At 41.2% G+C, this 20,852-nt stretch overlaps 1 protein-coding gene across 2 annotated transcripts in view; it reads left to right on the top strand.

The window, feature by feature from the left end:
• Window positions 1-7,295: 7,295 nt before the first annotated feature.
• The window catches only part of LOC308108714 (A-type voltage-gated potassium channel KCND3-like), a 108,158-nt gene continuing 94,601 nt past the window's right edge, over window positions 7,296-20,852 (top strand). Inside the window, exons 1-2 of one of the 2 annotated variants that reach the window (XM_080461883.1) lie at window positions 7,296-7,682; window positions 8,586-9,757. In XM_080461883.1, the coding sequence (XP_080318009.1) occupies window positions 8,655-9,757 (1,103 nt within the window). In that variant the 5' untranslated portion in view covers window positions 7,296-7,682; window positions 8,586-8,654. The remainder of the gene's footprint in view (window positions 7,683-8,585; window positions 9,758-20,852) is intronic. The other variant, XM_080461882.1, reaches the window with a different exon arrangement.

The following is a 20,852-nucleotide window of genomic DNA, read 5'->3' as shown; positions in this document are numbered from 1 at the left end:
CACCATGTCCGTTCCTTCATGGTGACAGCCATCTTCAGATTATTGTACTTCAATGACATCCGCAGTCATCAGACCTTAATCCAATCCAGTACCTTTGGGATGTGCTGCAAAGGGAAATTCACTTCATGGAGGTGCAGCCGGCAAATCTGCATCTGTGTGATGCGATCATGTCAATATGGACCAACATCTCTGAGGACTCCTTGTTGAATTAAAGCACCAAGTATTAAAGCAGTACTGGAGGCAATCGAGGGTCCAAGCCAGTATTGGCAAGGTGTACCTAATAAGGTGGCCAGCGAGTACACTGTATAAATGTATAAATAACACACACACGCACGCACGCACGCACGCACGCACGCACACACGCACGCACGCACGCATGCACAAATTGCATACTATTTCTTTTATTTCACTTTCTGTCTTGTCTATAATGGTGCTGCTGTGACATACAGATTTCCCCTGGTGATCATTTGATTTACTCTGAACAATGAAATTCCCTTAAAATATCCACACAGCAATTTATTATAAATCAGCACCAACAACCAACTTGTTTATTGACTTGTTGGCAAGGTACAGTGAGGAAAAAAAAACAACAACAAAAAACCCCCGATGGATTAGCAGGGAAACAAGAAAATATGCTGCAGTAAACAATGATGCATTACCTCAACACAACGTTCCAATACTGTTGACATAATTGTTTTTCTTTTAGTCATTTGCGCACCAGTTTCTCTCTCTGCGATGTATTCTCTTCTGACGTTCTGTCCTTCATTCTCCTCAGATATTCTTCTTTTTTTTTTAATATCTGAAAGCCTTTACTGTCACCATAGCATGCAAAGAACCGTGAAAAATTGCAAGTAAATGTTCTTCTCTAAAGTTCAACTGCCACCCCAGAGGTTTGAAGATGTCAGAGGAAGGAGCGAGAGCGGGGAAAATGATCCACAGCATAGACGGCAGTATATTGGCATTTGGCAGATTGAGGTGATAAGTGAAAAAAAAATGTAAGAATTACTCTTCTGCAGACAAATGATGTCAATGATATCAATGTCAGAAACTCTAACGTCATTGTTTCATCTTTGTTTTGTTTTGTATGCACTAATATTTCTTTCAGAGCATGTTTTGATATAACTGTGAGTATAACTGTGAGTATTGTCTGAATTTATTGTGCTCCAGCTTCTGCTTTAATGATACAGTGCTGAAGCAAGCCTATGTGGCTCCACCACAGAGCAAAATGTAAAAAAGAAAATAGGAAAACACACCTAAAAATATATCAATCTAACACCCCAGGGATGAGTACAGATAAAACAAAAACAATCTGTCTGTTTGCATGATAAACCGTGCAACTTAAAATATGTTCAAAGACTCGATACATGAATATTTTACTTGGCGTGCCAGAACTTCATCTGAATATTTGAATGTACTGGAGTCCATCAATAGCCTATCTGTCTCAAAACTGACGTCACGCAGCCTCCTTGCCTCTTCCCCTTTTTTTCTTTCTTTCTCTCTCCGCTCTGCCTCTCCTTTCCAACGGCCACACACAAGGCCGCCCATTCAAAGGCCCTCGTCATGCAGCCGCAGCAGCCCCCTGAGGTGTCTCTGGACGGACCGCGCTGCCCGGGATTGAAGCGCTGGATAGAAGGAGCCAGTGGGGCTTGTTTCTTCTTCTGCGCATGCAGGCGACGAGGCTTTATGGGGCTTTCTTTGACACCCACTCTGTTCTGCTCGGCTTCATGATGAAAGCATGCTTGAGCAAGATGCAGACCAATGGTGCTTTTAGTAGTGGTTAACATTTATACTTATATCTTGTGTCAGAGAAAGAAGTTGAAAGCATCATTAGACACTGACACTACGCTGCAGCATAGCTCAAGCTTTTAGAAAAAAAAAAAAAGGCCTGGCTGGATTTATTTTTGTTGTCCCCATCAGCCGTGTGTGGAAGTCCATAAAGAGAGGGGGCATGCTGCTTTGTTAACTACTACACAATATACATACTGCAACTTCAGGAGGCACTAACATTAAAACCCAGGGAGTGATAACCCACCAGACTGAGCAGGGAACTGCTCCATAGCTCTAAAACTTACACTGATTGGATTGAAAATTTATTGAATAATATTCAACGATAATGTTTGGCATTCAGGGATTTTTTTGCTTTTTTTTTTATTTTCTTTTGCTTTTTAAATGCTTATATTTTGAGTCCATCACAATTTATGTGTTTTAAAAATGCAGACTCACAAAAGTTTGGGACATTTAGTGTTTTCACGGCCAATATCTATATGTTACATTTGGGAGAAAGAAAATTGCAAATAATGGCATTTTTCCATCCTTGTTTTTACCACAGTTCTCTATACGTTGTAGGACTTCCTTCAACCAGCCAACTAATACATAAATATCTAAATAAATCATTTTGTGTTAAGGATTGTTAGCCTATATGTGCTTGTCTGCATGCTTGTGTCGATTGGAAAAACATGATGTCCATATTGCTTTGTTTGGAGCTGTGGTTCAGTTGGTAGAGCAAATCGTCTTTCAATAACAAGGTTGAAGGTTTGATCCCACATCTCCATCGGTCTATATGTTGAAGTGTGTTTGATCAAGATACTGAAGCTGAAATTGCTCCCGGTGGAGGCTAAGTGCCTGTCAGTCGTCACTATTGGTGTGTTTGTGTGTGTGTGTGTGTGCGTGCGACTCTAAACAACGTTGAGAACATCTTGCGCGGTGAAAAACATTTCTGCTCTCACATAATTTACATGTGCAAACCTATAGTCAGTACAAATACAATAACGAAGGTTAACTGTAGTTCCTGAGATCACTAGACGACGCGAGCCCCTCCACCACGTCCAGGAAGGCGATCGTATGTCAGTATAAATTCTTTCGTTATTGTGTCTGGAAAGAAAACCAAAGCACATAGTGTCCTGACACACACTGATACGTTGTTAGAGACAGGATTGTAATGATGGCAGCTGGAGATGATTTGAGAAGTACCCTGCTCACAGAGCGAATGCCTGAACACGAGAGGACTATCTTTTGCCATATGAAAGTTGAATGAGTTGCCAGTTTAATCAAGTCTGTGGCAAAAAAAACTTTTCACCTTGATTTCTGTGTACGAATCAAGATGCCTGCTTGGATACGTTGGCAGTATTTCCTTGTTTCCTTCTTAAACATTCCCCTGAAGCTCTTTGCTTTCTGGCTTTAGCGAAATTGAGAACTTGTCCTTGCTTGTACACTTAAACTGGCACATCTTGTGGTATGTGTTTGTAATTTAGAATGAATGAATGAATAAATTAATTGATGAATGGATGAATGAATGAATGAATGAATGAATGAATGAATGAATGAATGAATGAATGAATGAATGAATGAATGAATGAATGAATGAATGAATGAATTAAGTTTTTTTGTCTATAAAATAACTAAAACAAACAATGAGGACAATGGAAGCTTAATAAGGCTCCAAAAAGGAGTAGGAAGAACAAAAAGGTTATTAAATCCGATTCCGTCTCCGTCTGTGTGCATCCTGTGATTATTTTTCCTGTTTTTCTTTACTCCTTTTTTTCAATCACATACTAAATGAAATAACAACAAAATAATACAATAAACAAGTAAATAAACACAATCGCAAAGCACATAGTGCAGGTTACACCCTTCTTCTTTCCTGTACTTTGTAAACACCATTTCTTTGTACTGCTGTCTCATGCTCGGACGCTGCCCCGGCTCCACTGTCAGTCTGTTCCACAATTTCACTCCACAAATGGAAACACGGAATGTTTTTAAGGTTGTGTGAGCACATGGATTTAACATTTGGCTTGCCTTTCGTTTATATCTCCCCTCTCTTTGAAATAACTTCTCTGGGAGTAAGCTATCTGATGCTTTGTGCATGATTTGTGCTGTCTGAACCAGATCAGTGGTTTTTAATGTTTTAGGGATAGTGGATGTGTGTGTTTTCTGTTAGAGGTGTTGTGAATTAATCTTAATGCCTTTCTGTCGCGGTGTGAACAGTGATTTCGGTGTACATTTGGAAGTATTCCTCTGAATCTCTGCACTGTGATTTAATTATGATAATATCAAGGAATATGGTGTGAATTGTGGTCTAGAATGTGTTTTGCCTTAGTGAGTACTAAAATGCTCTGTGACAGTTTGCTTTGCACATGTTTAACATGACATTTTTGGTAAAAAGATTTTCATCACATATGACGCCAAGACATCTGATCTCCTGTGATCACACAATGTCAACACCACCCATCTCTATTATTGAATAAGAATTCCTTTTAAAAGGTTAAAAACGTTATACATGTCATTTATATATAAGGAGTCAATACTGGATTCAATACTGACCCCTGGGGGGACGGCACAAGCAATGTCCAAGTATTGTGACCATGCTTCACAAACTGCATGTCCCAACTCAAGGGCCGTAGCCAGGATTTTTTAATGGGTGTGGGGGCTGAACTCAATGTGTGGTGTACATTATACACAGCTTTCTTTATGAATGGTACACACTGTTTTTCACAAGTCATACACATTACATGTTGGTTTCTTGCATAACTGCTCATAATTTGAAATTGTGTCATCAACTTCTACTTAATCAAAACTTCCCACTTGAGGCTGGGCACTACCTCACATCTTGACTTGGCTTCAACATTTTCACAGCTTGGATCCTAACTTTAGGAACACGAGCGGGAAAGAATAGCCTCGGTCCCACTGCGGTACATGGCGGAGGGGGACGGTATGGTAAGGCAAAGCGCACCCAGACTCAACTCTGTTCCGCCTTAACTGTACTCTCTGTGGTGGGACCGTGCACCAGAGTTGGGTCTGTGTATGCTTTGCCTTACCTTAACGTACCGGTCCAGCCTGACACGTACTGCACAGTGGAACTGCGGCTTTTCACATCTCGACATGCCTGTCACGGTTTGCTTTGATGTTAAGGTCTAGTCAAGTAGTCGCGGGGGGGGGGGGGGGGGGGGGGGCTCTTACTGGGCAGGGGCAGGGGGCTGGGCACATTTCATCTTTACACCTTTACATGCCTGCAAGATCTTGGATAAGGGTCATTGGCTCATTGCTGCAACTTTCACACAGTAGAGGGGGGGGGGGGGGGGGGGGGGGGGGGGGGTTCTGATTGAGCAAGAGGGGCTGAGCAAGGGCTTAGAGGACACGTTTCCTTAAAACTAACATTTAAAACACTTCAAATAATTTTGCTGAAGAACCCCCAGTTTTTCTTTCTGATCTGCACATACAATTCTTGCAACCTATCATTCTTTCAGTATTTGCCAGTCACCTGGTGTGGGAGCCCAACTGGGGACAAGTGTGAAGTAGGAGTATTGGCATTAGCAAAACCCACCTTCAAACAGCAGTCCCTGTAGATCTGCAGGCAAGCTCCATATAGTGCCAAACTTCCTATATTCCCATGCACAGAAGACAGTTGAAATTAGACATTTAGCACAATTAGTAATTTTCATTCTTGTGTGCTCATAAGGACTGCTCATTATGTGTCTTTGAGAGTCAGCCCTCAGTGTGTCAGCAGGCCGTTGCTGAGGGTTTAACGGAGGAACAGAAGATTTCTTTTCTGCTCTGTGTGCCCCTCTGCAAAAAGGATGAAGACAATATCTTCCAATAGAACCCATGTGACACAGTGGTTCAAGACCTTATTAAAGACTTAGTCCAAAATGGGGTCACACCACTGAATTAGTTTGAATATTACTTTTACTCTCTCACCTGTTTTTGCATTTGGAGATGATCATTGTTTATTCTGACCGCATGAATAAAACAATTAATCATCCAAGAGGTGTGTGCAAGAAACAGACAGCCACACTAGGATGGTACCTCATCCTCGTGGTAGGATTAGTTTTGTTCTGGGGGAAATTGACAGCAGCTCTAAGAAGGAGTCATAACTAAGAACTAAATTAGAGACATGGCTTGATATATGTATATATATATACACAACATCGTTAAATTTGAACAAAAATAAATGTATGTTGTTTGAATTTTGTTCAAATTACTAAATTGAATCATCAATAAAGTTAATGTAGAAAGATTGTAAGAAAATGAGAGTGAGATTTTAGACCATATCCTCTGCTGGAAACTATATAAAATTATGTAAGTGCAAAATAAAATGATGCATAAAGTGTTAGGGAGAGTCCTTTGTTGACAAGCAAAACATTGCATACACTATATTATACACTTAATTTATGTGCAGAAGTGTGGCATCAGGGTTAGCATGCACAATATAAACAGACTATATATGGAGAAGGTGATTATATTTATATAGGGACAATACATTTATACAAAAACTAATCTTAGAATTAAATGTATTTCATCGTGTTGTGTTTTTGTGGGAAAAGATGACGGGAAACATTAAACCAAGTCAAAACGTCATACAGTTTAAAGAGTGTTCACTTCATCTGCATGTTTTTGGTTCTTTCTACTGCTTCTTCTTCTGCAGTGACTGGACTGGAGTAGAAGGAAAGCCAGGCTTCATCCAATTCCATTCCAGATAAAAGTCATCCTCAATGTGCTGCAACAGTTCAACTGTGTGTAAATTATTAAATTTATATTGTAATTTTTATTTTTTTTAACTCCAGTTTATTTTCCCCTTCTTTCTTTTATTTGGTACACACCAAAAGTTGATCCTGCAAGTGAGCATTGAGGTTGAGGTCAGGATTGCTATTTCATTCTCTCCACTTAGAAATGCCAGAGGTATGCCTCTGATAAAATCCACTCTGTGGGGGCGACCTGGATAGAGTTTGGGCTCAGACTGTGGAGGGATTGGACTGCTACTGGTTGCAGAATCTCATCCTGATCTCTCTCTCTCTCTCTGCATATAAACGTGCCAATCCGATATTAGGCTGTGCTCAAAACAAGAATGGATAACAGAGAGCTGTTTGGCACTGACAGGGAATTTTCACATTTTTACTGCTGATTTTACACAGATATGGCACAATGAGACGGAAATAATTAGGTTTTCCAGTTGTATGAGATGCACCATTATAACAAAGAAAGATGCAAAGATTTCAGCAGCCTTGAACCGTCCAGCAATTCTTTTTATTACAGGCAAACACATCTGTTTGGAATTAAACTAGCCGCAGTACTGTATTTGAGCTTAATTCAATAAGCCTCTTTTAAGTTCACACGCCTTATTATTTCTCATATAATGTGTCGTTTTTGGTTTAACCAACACAGCAGAGCCGAAACAATATTGGATTCAGCTGGAGTGGCAGGTGAGTCTGTCACAAATGCTGGTAAAGTGAGGCAGAGGAGGAGGAAGAGGAGGAGGAGGAGGAGGACTGAAGACAAGGAGGAGGCTCAGTGAGGGAGGAGAGACGCACATTGTAGTTTGTGCAGGAGGATAGAGGAGGCGCGCGCTGCAGCTCCTCACCACGTTTCACTTTACAAACACTACTGACGGGGAAACAAACAAGCCAGGATGTGATAATCCGTCAGGGGGGGAAAAAGCCCTCGATTCCTGCCGCAGACAGTTTCCAGTGAGTCCCGCTGAGTGTCCGTGCCTCGGTGGTTCGGGCGCGCTCGGCTCGGCTCGGCGCGGCTCGGCGCGGCGCGGCGGAGAGGCGCTGCTCGCTGCCTCCGCTCGCTGGATGGATCCGCGCTCCTTTCTCTCACTTGGAACTGAGGACTTCGTGCAAACTCTCTGGTCCCTGTTTGGAAGAGTTGGGATTTTGTTCCCTTCTCCACTCTGTCTGATTTCGGTGAGTGTTTCGACACGTCTTATTTCTTCTTTGTTCTTTTCTCAACTCAATTTCAGTGGTTTGGAAATGTTTCAAAATATCGCTGCAAAATTGGCATGTGTCAAGAAATCCGATGTATTTTCTTATTGGCTTTGATCGGAAGGGGGATTTACAGTGTGGAAAAATGGCACAGCTGTCCTTTTGAATGCAATAGGAATTGTTAACGCTTGTTTCTTTCACATGATAACTTCATGAGATGCTCAGTGCCAAATATAATCGGATTAGAATAAAAAAAACAAGTATCTATATATCAGGATGACGCTGTAATATTACAATATCAGATAAACCTCGAGCTTATTAACATTCAACAGGTTTGCCCCCCCCCCCCCCCCCCCCCATCAGTGATTCTCAATAACAGTTAACTATTGATCTGCCATAAGACAGTGAGGCGATAGAGATGTCATTATTAATAGTATGGACGCTGATTCGGAGCTTTTCATTTACTGTACGACAAACTGTACTTGAAGCTGACGTGGCTTGAGTCACAAACCAGTAATTTGGTTCACAAATGCAGCTCAACAAGTGCAAACTGTTTCAGACAAATTGGATTTCATTACAAGTGGATTTGCATTATGTATAGTTTCCTTTCCTGTGTGTTGCCCACATTTCACGGTTGGTTGACATTTGTGCTTTAGTTGTTGCCATTTATCAGCTTTCTCCTTTAAATTGGGTGACATTTTGAGCAGACACTGTTGGATTTGGAAAAGAGCTGCACAGAGTGAGAGAAGATTTTAAGAGGACTGAAACTCTTTTGGAAATATAACAAGCTTCAATAATATCATTGCCAAACATTGATAGTTTGGTTTTATCATTGCATGTGCAACTGGTCATTTTCACTTGCTTCTTATTATTTATGTCCTTCAGATGCCAGTTCAGCTTGAGGACAGTCGAGTCTGAAGGACGGGAAGACTACTCCCAGGACTCTGCTTCATCATGGCAGCAGGAGTCGCGGCATGGCTCCCTTTTGCCAGGGCTGCAGCCATCGGCTGGATGCCCGTGGCCAACTGCCCCATGCCCGTTGCACCACAAGACCACACCAAGAGACAAGATGAACTGATCATCCTCAATGTCAGTGGCCGTCGTTTTCAGACCTGGAGAACCACTTTGGACCGCTACCCCGATACCCTGCTGGGCAGCTCTGAGAAAGATTTCTTTTACAACGAGGATACCAAGGAGTACTTTTTCGACCGAGATCCTGATGCCTTTAGAAGTATCCTCAACTTCTACAGAACAGGGAAGCTGCATTACCCTCGTCACGAGTGCATCTCGGCCTACGATGAGGAGTTGACTTTCTTCGGCATCATCCCTGAGATCATCGGCGACTGCTGCTACGAAGAGTACAAGGATAGAAAGAGGGAGAACTTAGAGCGGCTGCAGGATGATCAGGAAGAGAACAAAGACCTGAAGCTGCCCAACTTGAATTTCAGAGAAACCATGTGGCGAGCCTTCGAGAATCCCCACACCTCCACCATGGCCCTGGTCTTCTACTACGTCACCGGTTTCTTCATTGCCGTCTCGGTCATCACTAATGTGGTTGAGACGGTGCCCTGCGGTTTGACTGCCAACCAGAAAGACATGCCGTGTGGCGAACGCTACACGGTGGCGTTCTTCTGCATGGACACTGCCTGCGTCATGATATTCACGGTGGAGTATCTGATGCGCCTGTTTGCCGCGCCGAGCCGTTACCGATTCATGCGCTCGGTGATGAGCATCATCGACGTGGTGGCCATCTTGCCGTACTACATCGGACTGGTGATGACCAACAACGAGGACGTCAGCGGCGCCTTTGTGACGCTGCGCGTGTTTCGAGTGTTTCGCATCTTCAAGTTCTCCCGCCACTCGCAAGGCCTGCGGATCCTGGGCTACACGCTGAAGAGTTGCGCGTCGGAGCTGGGCTTCCTCCTCTTCTCGCTCACCATGGCCATCATCATCTTCGCCACCGTCATGTTCTACGCGGAGAAGGGCTCCAGCTCCAGCAAATTCACCAGCATCCCAGCTTCCTTCTGGTACACTATTGTCACCATGACCACGCTGGGGTGAGTAGCGTCGAACACACTGTAAGCAAATCTGCCCTTGAGCTATTTGTTAAAGGACTAAAGTGTTGCTGGGGTTTTTTTTTTCTGTAAGGGTTTTAGTAAATACTCTAGATGCATTTGTGTAGGAAAACTGCTTTGCATTTCAAATAAGCATTAACCCCCCGATATTTAGCACACTACAGCTTAGTTGAGACTGCCAGTGTGAGTAATGGTGGGCAGCGTAGCGTTTATCTATCAGCACAAACACTCGTGGCATTTTGTCGGCCTCGCTGAGAGCTCGCCAAATAACGAGACAGTGTTTGAATACATACAAAACATCCAAGTAGTGAATGGATGCCCAGATGCTACACCGATTTACGTGTGGACTCAGCATTTGACTGATGTAAAGCTATATTCAGTGTCAACTGCTTTCTGCTTTTGGCTCAGGCTCAAATGATACCTTTTGTGCTCCATTTCACACATGTTGCCGGACCTGAAACATACACCCCGGGCTCCACAATTATCAAGTTTATTCTGATAATTGGAAACAAAACACTTTCAAATTCATGTTTATCCATTTAACTCGTACTTTTCTCTCATATGTTCATTTTATTGTCTCGGTGAGGAGAATGCCTACATTTCATTCTTTGACTTGAGTGAATATTTATCTGTTCTGATGTGTGTTTTAGGCAGATTTCTTCACTGGGTGCACCATAAATATGGCCCCAGCATCCAGTGGAAAAATGCTTTGTGAGGGAAATCATTTCTCTGCATTATAAAGTGAGATCTCTTCTCTGTATGCCCGGAGGCAATGTGCCCCACGAGACATCCTCTGTCACCTTTATTATGATTCCCCTCTGTTCTTAATCTTTCCTTCAAGCTTGCTGAGAATCCACTGCCATGAATGGCAAGGTGAACTTAAAAGTGTTCCTCAAGTTTAGTGCTCTTTCATGAAGGCAATGTCAGGCATAATTATGAGTTGCTAAAAATCAGTTCCTCACTCAGGCTTTCACTGTAGATAATGCTGCGGATGTTAATGAAAAACGTCCTTTTCAGGCAGTTAAAAAAAAAAAAAAAAAAAGACAGACAGACAGACAGAAAATTAATTTAGGTTATTTCAGTGAGTCAGGTGAGTAATATAACTCCACGTGAAAACAAATGGCATGATTAACAGAGAGGAAAATCATTCCCACTTTGCAAACGGTATCAAATACCTGCCGATGTCATTGTAACAAACAGACTGAGGCTATAACCAGCAATTAATGCCTTGAATGAAACTTGGAAAACTCTGTTTATCACCTGTTGATTGTTTAAGGTTCAGAACACCTAAAAATAAAGAAAAGCTGCCATATTACTTTAAAAGAGTTGAAAATGTTGACTTCACATATTTTTTTATGTTTGACCAAATAAACAGTAGCTCAAAAATCTTGTTATTTTATATGAAAGCAGCAGCAGAGGAATCAACCTGTTATTGTTTGCTATTTTTAATATGGAAAATGACTCACTGATGATGAAAACAGCTCATCATCTCAGCCCCATTCTGATTTATCTTAAAACCTAAAATTGCTCTTTGTGGGTATCTTTCGAATCAGATTACTCACAGTTTGAAAATACCAAAAACTGAAGCGCTTTACTTTGAATTGCAAGAGTAGCTTCAGGTGAAGTGCAGAAAAAAGTTTCAGAAAGGGGAGCGTCATCGTCATCATGCATGCTGCCTCAGTCTGGACATAAACTGTTTCTATTCACCTTCATCGGCAATCAGCTTCAGTTTAATTTAAGCGCAGGTGGACATTAAAAAGCTTTTTTTTTTATTTTATTTTTTTAAGCCTTGCAGTAAATATTTCTGCATCAATCTAATGAAGACACTTGGGAAAAAATAATAGTTGTCAGAAAGAAGTAATTCATGATTTTTATGATTTTTATTGAAGCCAGTGTCTTCTTATGGATTGTTCGATGAATTGTGGGAGGGTGTAACGCAGTGTGACTGAGCTGCACGAGGGGGATTTATTCTGTTGAGAGGGTTAAAGTGAAAACCAACCTTTTATTCTGTGATTTATTTTCCAGACGTTCCCCGAATGCTTCACGTGCAGAGAAATACTGAATGTTAATCAGGTGTCACCTCGTAAAGATGTGTTTATACTGTAATAGAAACCGAAACGTGGATGGAAGGAAAACTTACATTCAAAATCGACAGTTTCCATACATCAAGTATTAGTTGATTGAGTTTTAATAATGTGATTCTGTCAATGTTTTCAATATCACATTACTAATTTGCGCCTCGGCATATATTTTCTCACTACTGAAAAAAAATCTATCCTCTTTCAACAGTTGGAACTATTCCGCTGTAAACCCCCAGAGGGTTTTTTTTTTCTCCTAATGTTTGGTCATTGAAAACTGTCTTCTCAGAGGCTGTAAATACTGGACAGGACAATGCACAGGCAGCGCCTTATTTCGCCCTTTAGCGAAAGACCTAATGATGTGACCTTGTAGCTTTCACGTTTTCTCGCAAAGTGTGTTTAAGCCTCCTTGTTGAAGAGTTACACGTTCCGCTGGCACTCCCTAAACTTTCCGTCCTTTAGAGGTGACATTACAGCAGTTCTTTATAGAATCATGACTTGTGGAAAACCGCTTCTTTAGTCCTCAGGTTGTGGTCAGTGTGTCAGAGATTTGTCTTTGGAAAGAGGACAGAGGCCCGATGAAAAAGCGAGCACGAATCTCAACATCAGAAAAGCTCTATTGCTCTCGCTGCTGTGTAAAAGCTGAACAGGCTGCTTGACCTCACCTGTGAAAGTGTGTGTGTGTGTGTGTGTGTGTGTTATAAGTGTTATCTTTTGTGTGACACATACAAAAGGACAGAAATGCCAGGGTGAGAGCATTATGTAAATTGTGAACCTGAACAATGTGTTTGAGTGTGCAGCCATTATGTTTGACACACAATAAGCAGTGGCGCTGAGAGTCTATCTCCAGCACCCCTGCCATCTTTATCGCTGGCCAAGAACGATAATTTGTAATCATGAAAAATTATCAACTGATGCATGGCCCAATCTCATGCAATCGCTTTAGTGATTGCTGCCATTCAGTGTTTCATGTTCAGTTTTCAAATACCTATGAAATACATTTGAAATGTGAGGCCAGATGCTTTCAATAATGGTGTAATTTAAATTAAAAGTCCCATCAATTAGCCCGGCTCCATGGGATGAATTCAGTATGTTCACATTTTCTTTGGTCTCGTGAGACAAAAATCTGTTTATTTTTCCTTGAGTGAAATTGGAGATAGAGATTGTCAAAAAAAAGCTGATCTCACGCAAAGAAGCGAAAGGAAAGTCACAAGAAAATGAAAACCAGACCAGAATTATTCACACTTTAACACAAGCACCTTTAAAAACATCCCCTCTTAAAGTGATAGTTTAATATGATTTTTAAGAAATTTCAGTTTTTTTTTCTTCTTCTAAATATGTGTACAGCATTTTTGTGTTCACGGTACATTGCCCTTTAACCTTTGATAAAAACAACCAAAACAAGCATTTTTCTTTTGCAATTTGAGAACAAATATGTAAAAAAAAGAACCCATAAATGTGTTTTTTGTTATATCACACACAATTTCTATAGCTGTGCTCCTGCTATCACTGTATATGGCCATCGATTCACTCAAGCGTCTTTAATGTGCAGTAAAAGGAGTTAATGTATGTGTAATTACAAGTCTAAGTGAACAGCCAGGAGCCTTTTTATAAAGCCCGGTACTTCCTCCTCCTTCCTGTCGCCTGTCGATCTGCTCACCTGCAGAACGGACATATGCTCAGGTGATGGGGTCACCAACATCCCATCTGTTAATGCACATGAACACAAAGGTAGGGAAATTTTGTAAATAATGCTGATGGTATTTTTTTCCTTTCTTTTTTTTTTCCCTCCCCCGTTGCTTTCATGGTGAATCTGAACTCCTCATTGTTTTGTTCTCTGCATGAAAACATAAAAGTGTGTCTGATATCTCTCATGAGAACAACTTTGTCCAAGTTTTTCCTGAATTCGTAACAATCGTGTGGGTTTTTTTTTTTTCCAAATCATCCTCTGCGTTTATTTTGAGCTCATCATTTATGAGATGCTGTCGGTTGTTCAGAACTTCGCAAAGATTTCTTTTACAATTTTATTTAGTTGTGTTTGAGCATGTTTTTTTTTCTTTTCCAACCAGTTACTAGTAGTATTTTGCACGAGAGAGTAACAGCTTAATGTGCACACTTTTTTAATTTAATAAATAAACTTGCTCGTCAAAGAAGATGCAAGCTGTTTATAAAGACAACTTCTTCCAAGACCTTTGAAATAAGCGGCTGCTTGGAGATTGGACTGCAGTTTGCAGTAAGTGAATGAGGTGTAAAACAGCAGATGTCACTGAATTATTGATCATAGCAAGTAATAAAGGACCAATGGAATTTTAGATGTTTTTAAGTAGTGGAGTTGGAATGATGTCTGACGAGCTGGAGGAAGCAACCAGTTCATACAATTCCTGTAAGGTAATGGTAGAACAACTTTCAATAATTGTTGGCCAAGGCAAAATGGGCAACAGAGCACAGTAAGTTGTGAATAAATATAAATAAATAAACAAAAAAATATACTTGTCCCCCTTTGCACTGAATAATTGTCAGTATTCATCTGTTATTATGAAGTATTTTTAATGCTCCAGCCCACTTGAGATCAAATTATCCAAAGAACTTAAATCAGTTTGTGGCCGATTGGATGTAGGCTTGAAACAAACATACCGGTCTGTGACCCTCCAGGACCAGGAGTACTGAACTCTGCTTTAAGTTTTGACCCAAATGAGCTCGAAGAATAACTGGAAGCCCCAATAAGCCATAAAACATTCTTATCTACCCTCTTTAAACTTCAAAGAACATGCGAGCCCCACACAGGAAGGCCCTGGCCCACAGTCAAACCCGGATCTTCAGGCGACAGTGTCAATCACTGGGCCTCCTACTTACTTAGTTACAATATGTTTGTCATCACCTTGTTAGACGCAGAGTATTACCAAAACATGCAGTGTATAATCTATTCTTTGCGCAACAGAAAATCATGTCCCCAAAGAAAAAGTTTGTCAACATTTGTCTCGCCAAATGAAATGGTTTTCAGTCTGCTCATCACACTTCACTCATTTTTATTGCGGCAGAATGGGGCTTGTCAAGCCGACAGACCAACGCTGTCATAAAAATTTGCCATCTGCTTCGCAATTACCTGACAAATATATTTATTTATTTTTACAATAAAATATTGATACAAGGCACTCGTGTATTCGTGCATAACTGCTATGCATATTAATGTTTGGGTCTGTTTGTACAAGTCTAATATCTCATGAGTGTAGCTTTAGCTAGAACACAACTAATTACAGCCTTGGGGTTTTAATCCGTGTCGCTTTGTTGTCATTTTTAGGTAATCCTAATCCTAGTAGGTAGTAAGGTATCATTGAATCTTGGTGCAACTCTATTCAAACATTAACCTAATTATAAAATATAGTGTGCTTGCCAATATATTTGAAGTTAGGGAATGACACATTAACAGAAGACTTTTTCTTTTTTGATGCTCTCAGGCTCTACTAGCATATTGACTACATAATTGTCACACGTCCTTTTGCTGCCTTGGTAACTACTGAAACCTTTTGAACTCCACAGTCGCATTTTATGTTGCAGCTTTTCAAGTATCGCAGCCTGCACCTATTGAAATCCATAAATGTGTGCGATTCCTGTGGTGAGTCTTTGTCTATAGAGTTGGTAAAGTACCCTTTTGAATTGATTTAAACATGAAATGCAGAACGCATCTGGGTTCAGTAACATAACATTTCTCAGAACGTTATGTCTCGACTAAAGTTCCACTTCCAACCAGGGTGTCAAACATGAGGCTCGCAGTCAAATGCTGGTAGCTCCAAGGTTCAGGCAGGCCTGTTGTCTGTGCCTGCGAAGAGCGTCAAAGCCAAGCGTCCCATATTAGTCTGAAGAAAAACCTTACACTTCAGATGTTTCATCGCATTTGCCAAATAAATTGAATTTTTTTGGTGGAACAAAATTTAAAGACAAAGTAGGAGTCACAAATGGAGAACATCTTATTGGACATTTCACTGTAATGGGCATCCATAAAAACAGCATTATGTTGAAATTGCACTTGTTTTTAATAAAAAAACCAACTTGAAATGATTACCTGTATGTAAATGAATGTACATATTTTCCAAACTGTTTCACACTAAAACAAAAACGTTTGGAGTGGTTGTCATACCTTTGTAAGTTATCCTATTTGAATCCGTATATATCAATGTACTTTACAATGTTCAGCCCATTTCAGATCATATTGGGCTGCATGTGTAAAATGAGTTTGACACTTTTTGGTTAAACTGTAGGACGAAAACTTCAACAATAAACACACAAATGTTCATTTCTTCAGCCACACTGTGAAACAAAGCGGCAGACTTTTGATGTTGACAATCAAGCCTGTCAACTATTCATCAGATGAGTGAGGTGTATCCCCTGAGGAGCAGATTCACACAGTTTAGATGCTGATTCATTTTGCACACAGGAATAGTTAGTGCCTTTGATCTTGTCTGGGGTTTATGACCTGCCGCCGTGCGTCCTCTCTGTGTCTGCATGAGCCCAGACAGCAGAGCGCAGCAGTTCTGGGTAATGGTCTGGAGCTGAGGGAGATGAGGGGGGAAAGTCACTGACTGGCTGTATAATCAGCCGCTTTCACTGTCCGGGGCCAGGGGTGTTAAATCAACCTCAGGTGGCTGATAAAAGGATCTGGATTGAATCTCGGCGAGGTCCGCTCCCGGCGGCCGACGCCGGCACTGCCGGAGCCAGACGGATACGTGGCCACGGGCATCCGTGGAACGGGATCCAACAAAATTGATGAGGAAGGAGAAAACCCTTTCTCTCGCTCTTTTTCTCCGTCTTGACTGTCTTGCGCTCCCTGTTCCTCCCTTCATCCCCCGTGAGCCTCCCTGGGGAGCAGCTATTTTGAGAACACAGGCACTAAGTGTGAAAGGGAGTTTGCAGTTTCAACTATAGTCTGATACACGATCCAGACACAATGGATGAGAGCCGCCTGACAGGTGCACTGAAAGCGAAGGTTCACAGCCACACCACCGGTTCTCCCAGGTCTCCCACGCCTCTAAAAACATGATTAACCCAATAATGAGAGAAATATTAATGAGGTGTGCATTGAAATCTGACTCTGGTGTTATAATTAGAGTGATTCTCCCAGTTGTGGAGTCCTGGTCCTGGACGGAGGCTTGTTCTGTAGCTGAAAGTGAGAGAAAATGTTGTTATGCATGTAGGTCATGTTCCCATCTCTGCCTTAATCAGTGGCTATATATAATCTGCTTCTTTCTTCAGAGAGACTTTTAGCTCACTCCCATCTGTGTTCTCTGCTCAATGTCTCTATTAGACAAGGTGGACGGGGCCTGGGGGCCGCAGCTCGGATGGGAGAGTTCATCGAGTCAGGCATCAAGTTCACTGGAACGCTACGGCAAAGAGGAGCGTTGCTTGAGCTTTGGTGCACTTTGGTGCACCACAATCAAAAACTTCACAATCATCCGTACGCATGTGGAAGTACTGATTAGTTTCTTGGTCAATCTATGAGTTGATTTCTTTTCGTAAATCCATTAAGCCTAAATTACAGAGCACAAGTCTGTGCATCTGCGAAGGTCCTTGAGATGTAAATAGTGTTCGTGTCTGGAAAAGTTTGTCTGAATTGTGAGACGCAGCAATAAAATCATTGGATTTATGCCAGGACAAGTGTGGCATAAACAGAGACAGTAACGACTAAAATTCACCCGCAGTCAGAAATCAGTGTTGAGTTTATGATCTTGTCTCCTGATTTTATAGAACCACTAAACTTGCTAATGAGGAAGTAGGAGTACAACATTGGATCAACATGATTGTTACTGAAGTGTGAATCTAGTTTCTTTTAACTGTGATCTTTCATCACAGCCTGTCGGCTTCCAATTAAATGGTAAATTGATTTCATTTATATAGAACTTGTCCTCTGATTTAACTTTACCAAAGGCACTGAACCTGTCCAATGAGATTGATTTTGGGTTCAGGGTCTTGCTCAAGGATAATTGGACATGTGGTCAGGGGGAGATTGGTGGTTGAACCTGCAACCTTGCAAATGAAAGATGACTTGTTCTACCAGCCGAACCACAGTGATGCAACTCTGAAATTACACACATTAAGGGGCCTTTCACGTTGGGATACTCCGAGACTCGGTTCACGTGGGAGGCAGGGGAGCCGAGAATTTTCACACCTTCATTTGGTTCGCGTAGCGTTCACGTTCACTTTGGAGACCGGATCAATCTGCCTGGAAAATGTCATGCAATTACCACAGCTGCTCATTTGGGGACCAGAGAGGAAGTAAAGAAGAAACACGGCTCATCGATTGGTCCAGACCGCTTTAGCCCATGGTGACTAGGCTAGTTAGCTCGTGGCTAATGGGTAGCCACAAACAATCGCAATATATATTCTTCAGACCAGATATCAATAAGCGCCTTTTTCACAACTTCTTCCTCACTAATTCTTGCTCACTACTCCACGTCTGGCCATGAGATATTTTCCAACTTTTTCTTATTGCGTCTAATTCTTCTGATACGCACGGATAGCTTTGTTTGTTTACTACCCAAAATGCATTGCGCACTACGTGACGTCCTCTCACCCCGTCCTCTTACCTCGTCCGCTAGAAAGGTCATTTGCAGAGATCTCTTGTTTGCTCCAGTTCAGAGTTTGTGGGCTTGTTCTCGTCGCCCAAACGAAACAGGTTTTTACTCGAATAGAACTGTGAACACACCCTAAAATATTATTAAAGCTGTAAAATTTGTATTTTGGTTAATCTCTCTTCAATCTTTTTGTTCGTCACTCATTCATCCATCATACCGCTCTATCCTATTTATTGTAGTGGGCCGTTGGAGCCAATCCCAGCTTACTATGGGCGAGGGCAGGAGACACCTTGGACAGGTCGCCAATCCGTCACAGGACAAACACAGAGAGACAGACAACCACACAGACTCACATTCACACCGAGGGAGGTTTTTGGAGTGTAGGAGGAAAATAAAATACTTGGAGGAAACCAACTAATGCATGGGGAGAACATGCAAATTAAACACAGAAAGGCCAAGAGATATTTGTGCTATCCACTGCACCACTGCGTCTAAGGTTAACTTGTATTTGTGCATAAATGGACTCCTGGATCCTGAAAGTCATCAATCAATCAATCAATCAATCAATCAATCATTCATGTAGCACTTTTCATGCATATTTTATACCGCCTTACCTGACTTCCTTTATAGCTTCTGTCATAATTACTATAACCACTTTATACTTCATAAAATGTCACACTGGGTTGTTTTCTAAATGTCAACCAGTATTTTCCTGTTTATATTAGGATGATCTGCAAGATGCTTGGGGATCAATCACACAGTGGCTTTGACGTTAGAACATCCTGCACGAGTTGATCATGTAGGAGTCTGAACCTGGGGTCATTTCTGTGTGGAGTTGCATGTTTTCCCCGTGCATGTATCTCCCAGTATTCCATTTCCCCCACACAGTTCAAGAAAATGCTATGAGGTTCATTTGTGACTAACTTGGCGCTGTAGGAGTGTTTGCCCCGTGATGGACTGGTGACCTGTTCAGGTTGTATCTTACTCTCACCTTCAGTCAGCTCGGTTGGGTTCCGGACCCTCACTAAGTTGGATGAAGCTCCACATGACATTCATGGATGGACCATGACTAATATTCACTAAGAATTTTTTATTCTAACCATATTGTCAGATATCGCTTATCTAACCATTAAGGATAAATATCCCATTGTCAAAAAACCATGGTTTCTTTACCTAAGTTGTTTCTGCTCAGGAAGGAAACTTTCATGATAATCACAGCAGTTGTAGTGAACTAACTGGCTTAATTTTTCCTGTTTGGACTTGTAATTAGTTTTGAAGACACTACCGGTAATTATTTGATTTTGTCAATAATGGGTCAGATCAGGCAATTTGAGTATTTTAGGGTAATATTAGTAATACTTAGTTGATAGCTTTCTGGAGCGTTTGGTGAGACAGTTACATAAGCTTAGATACGGGGCTGTAAGTCTCCTTATCATGCAAAACACCATGACAAAAGTGACAGGGACGACCTTAAGAAATGTCCTGTTGCATTCAGTACTAAAAGGTGCTTAGTTTTAAACAACTTTTACCAGTGAAGCCATCAAAACTTCACATTTAACAAATGTGATCACAAAGTAGTGACAAGCATACTGAGTGAAATACTGCTTGTCAAACGTTTTATCAATTGATTATGTTTAGTGCCTCATGACATGTTTTGTAAAGGCAGAGAGAGGGAGAGAGAGCCTTTTATCTGTTTTAGCAGATCAGCATTGCTGCTGTTTAGTCTCATCCTTATGGAATTTGCATCCTTCAGCGGCCGACGAGCAAGATCCAGCCATTCTTTATCGCCAAGTTGGTGCTCCCCATGAATATTTCACAACATGTAAATGAGGTTAATTGTCTCACTTGACCAATGATCCCCATGCTGCCTGCACTGCTGTGGAACTGCAGTAAGCAAGTCTGGAGCAGTGAGTTTGGTGACTGGAAGAGAAGCGAAAGAATATTTTCTAAACTGAATTCTTAGCTTGAATCCCAGTTCTGTGTAAAGGGGTTAAATAACAATGGGTAGAACAAATACTCTCACCATCAGGCTGAATTAAGAGTCTCTTAAAATACTTTTAACAGATGTATTTGATGCCTGCCATTTTTTGTTTTGTTAAAATATTGTATCCTGCGCATTAAAATTGGTCTGGGGTGCCGTTTGTAGTTTTGATATGTGTAAACAAATCTATACATTCGAAGTATTTATGCAATGTATGTAAGTACAGTTAATAATGAAGTTGGATTGCATTTAGGGGGAAAAACAAACAAATGCTAATTAGGTTTGGAATGACATACATTGTATTGTTAATAATTCAGGATCCCTGCGCCAAGCTGAAACCGAACGGGGATGTAGTGCTGCATAGTTTGTAAGTGGTAATGTTCTTTCACACAAATCATCAGAGGTTACAGATTGTGGTGGTTTTCTGTGGCAGTCTGCTTTCAGATAGAATT

This window comes from Lipophrys pholis, assembly GCF_963383615.2.
Source record: "Lipophrys pholis genome assembly, chromosome: 4".
In the NCBI taxonomy this organism is placed as follows: Eukaryota; Metazoa; Chordata; class Actinopteri; order Blenniiformes; family Blenniidae; genus Lipophrys; species Lipophrys pholis.
This window is presented reverse-complemented; position numbering and strand designations above follow the sequence as displayed.